Here is a 3,381-nt window from a genome sequence, read left to right on the forward strand (position 1 = left end):
GTGTCAACAATAGCCATGTGATGTGAGTATCAGTCACATGGAGGCAGTGCTTAAAAGCCTGTACTTTGYCTGAAACTCTCAGACTGAAGAAGTCTGTTGGAGGAGAGACGAAACGTTTCATTAGAGAAGAACCCGTCCAGAAGACCGATACAATTTTTTTCTTTTAGATTTTTTAACATCCCGACTTTTATTTTAAAAAAAAGGTCACTATCCCTTCAAGAAGCCTTTCTCACAAAACTTAAAGGAAATAGCATTTTTGTAACAACGTGAATATGCCACCAGCTTCTCCAATAAAATACCTTGAGAGATGGTGTTATTTAAAAAAAAGCAATTAAGACTTTTTTTTAGGATTGAGTCAGTGAAGTCCTCACAGTCGGAGCAGTGTGAAAAAAATGCTTAGATAATAGAACCTTTCACAATGTATGGCAAAACTGCACAATCAATGTTTCTTTGTCTGCTGGCCACAGGGTGTAAATTTACTAGTGTGAATGCAGTGCAATTAGCACACATGAAGGTCTAAGTCACTCAAAAATAAAAAAGCAGCTAATAACTGTTAATATTCTGTGCTGACAGCAGTTACAAAGAGCTGACATGGTTAAYGGCTGGGTAGTTTTCTGAGCCGTCCTTTTCATGTGTAGAAAATGACTGTGGCCACAAAAACGCACTGAGAAAAACCCTACATACCCTGATGACTCTACACATGGAAGTGCTTTCTGCTCAATGCACACACTAAACAAGTAGACACTTGCACCCCCACACACAAAATGACCTCGTTCTTTCTGTAATGTGGCTTTCATTTGAGTCCTAATTCTCTTGCAGGTGACGGAGACACGGACAGGGCCGCTGGGATGTAGTAGCTATGACAATCTGGACTCAGTCAGCTCGATCCTCCTGCAGAGCCCCGAGAGCAAGCTTCATCTGCAAGGTAAACAAATCAAGTGCRCCCACATGATTCTTCAGGGTGTCAGACGTCACGAGGCAGCAGCGTGTTCAAACTAAAGGAGATCTATAGTCACACATGAGCTGAGGGGGGTGGCGGAGAGGATTGGTTTGTGGCTTCTGAGGAATTGAATGTCAATGCATTTTTTAATTGGTGCCGGGTTTGGGATAGATTTGCTCCTCAATCCCCTCTGGGGGATTGCAGCACAATTTTCTGGTTATAGATGTCTGCTCGTGTTCTAATGTGATTGTGTTCCTAAGTCTTCCTTAAAGCTTTGATCAAAGACGGGCCTAAATGCAAAACAGTTCCTTCAGCTGCGCAAACTAATCAGAGCAGAAAGTAGTAGTCTCTCTGCAGGTGCGGTGCGTGTGATGAGTGAAAAAATGCAAAAAGCAAAAATAAAAAAAAGTAAATGCTTGTCTTATTGATTTTAGAGCCAGATTCTGATTTAAAGAAATGTATTCAATATGCACGTATGATTTACTCTCTTAGGCTGTCTCTTCATGCATCAGTGGATTCAAGTAGAAACCTTTAATCATTAGTGACTTTTTCAACATAAAAATAGAATTGTTTTAATCATTGACACATGTAGCTTAATAACTGATCTAATAGAAATAATTACATCCACCGATAGACACCCAGGGATAAACAAATTATAAAAGACTCAGTAACTGTGGTCAAACGTTTAAGAGCAGTGAATGTTTAGTTATTTTTTATTTTTATTTTTTGATTTATGTGCAGCACAAAAGTTATTAAAACCAATCTGGAAATCGCAGTCTTATTTTTAATCTGCACACCTTCTGGTTCTTCTCTGAAGGCATCATTATTTGTCCTTTAAAATCAGAAAGTGGTTTGTCAAAAAGACACTTTCAGGTCCTGCACCATCAGTTACTCAAAGCACTCTATGGTCTTTGGAGAATAAAAAAGCTTTATTTTCATGCATAAAATGTATTAGTCTTGCACTTTGAAGAATATTTGTCACCCTACTCATAGATGACAGGCAGGAGAAAGAGTCTTTCTTTGGTTTTGATAATAAACAAAAAAGAAAGGCAAAGCAGCTCAGTTTGGTTCCTGCTTGAGGCTTTCACATTTAGGCCAGACTATTTTAGTGTGTAAGGTGCGCAGATGAATGGTGAGAGTTTGCCTGAAAATGTGTTCTTTTGAGAGCAATTATCATTCCTGTCATCAATTAGAAAGGCAGCTGATGGTGGAACCTGCTCAACAACCACACTGCTCTTCAAATTAATGGCACTTCACACGGTGCTGGAGAGCTTTTAAGGTCTATGCTGCTTAAATATATTTATAATGACTTTCAATCATTTAATTCACCCTACAGTTCTGATCCTGTCATTAACGGGGATAAAAATGTAGCAGTTAGACTTCAGTTAATTCCTTTGTGAATCATAAATTTCTCATAGTTCACACTAGCTGTATTTGTGAAGTATGTGTCAAATTGCTTTTGCGTTTATATGTTTGCACATTGTTTCAATCACATCAGTCAAGAGATCAGGATTGGACTGAGTTTTTGTTTGCATTATTGCTTCTGGCATTTTCTATTTTTCCTTTAAAATTCATTGAATTAAAATTAGTCTGGTTATTTAAAATTTAGGATGAAGGGTAGGAATATTTTTAAACGGGATGTCTTCTTTTTTATAGGCATTATTAGATTTTACAATTGGTCATTATTGAGCTATGAATTTTGTTTGCCAGTCCAGTAATTATTCTGGTTATAGTTTTAAAAAAACAACACTTATACTTACAATGTCAAATAAATAAAACTTTGCAACAAACTGCTCATTGAGACTATAATCTCAATTGCAAAATTAGTGATATGAAGAAAGATGTTTGACTTGATCAGTGGCACTAACAGTGTTCTTTTAATATTTTTGATCTAAATATCTACAGTATATCTACATCTAAAGATCTATATCTCAGAAAAAAGTCAATTTTAGCATCGTCAGACCTGCTAAAGCCGAGGAATGAAATGATGACTGTTAATTTTGTGTCTCCTGTGGGTCGTATACAGTCACAGCAATAAAAAAAAATCTAAATCATATTCATCTCTCTCTAGTCCTGCTCCAGTTTTTCTTTGGTCAAATATTTTTAATTTAAGTTTAAACACCTGTGTTACATAGTTTTCATTTATTCAGACGAAGAGTAGTCACTCCCCACCACACTGCTTTGTTTGTTCCCATTAGGTTTTATTTTTTTTATTATTATTTTTTCTACTTTCCTTTTAATTTCCTGTATTCTTGGTAACTTTGGTTTCACAAAAGTTTGTTTTCCCATTAGTTGTCTTGTGTGGGTCCTGCACTGGGTTCCATAATCATGTGTCACTTGGAAATGATTTTGCTTTCTTGTATTTATTTTAGCTTTTTATTTTTGTTTTAGTTCACAGCATCCATCCATCTATTCATTATATTGAATTATATCCATTACAT

General features: G+C 36.2%; 1 protein-coding gene across 2 annotated transcripts in view; it reads left to right on the forward strand.

Moving 5' to 3' along the window:
- Positions 1-3,381, forward strand: part of brinp1 (bone morphogenetic protein/retinoic acid inducible neural-specific 1) — a gene marked incomplete in the record, with an annotated part of 117,023 nt that overhangs the window by 101,071 nt on the left and 12,571 nt on the right. For both annotated transcript variants that reach the window (XM_014009384.1, XM_014009385.1), the window contains 1 exon segment: positions 820-925. In XM_014009384.1, coding sequence (XP_013864838.1) covers positions 820-925 — 106 coding nt within the window.

This window comes from Austrofundulus limnaeus, unplaced genomic scaffold (genome assembly GCF_001266775.1).
Source record: "Austrofundulus limnaeus strain Quisiro unplaced genomic scaffold, Austrofundulus_limnaeus-1.0 Scaffold57, whole genome shotgun sequence".
NCBI lineage: Eukaryota > Metazoa > Chordata > Actinopteri > Cyprinodontiformes > Rivulidae > Austrofundulus > Austrofundulus limnaeus.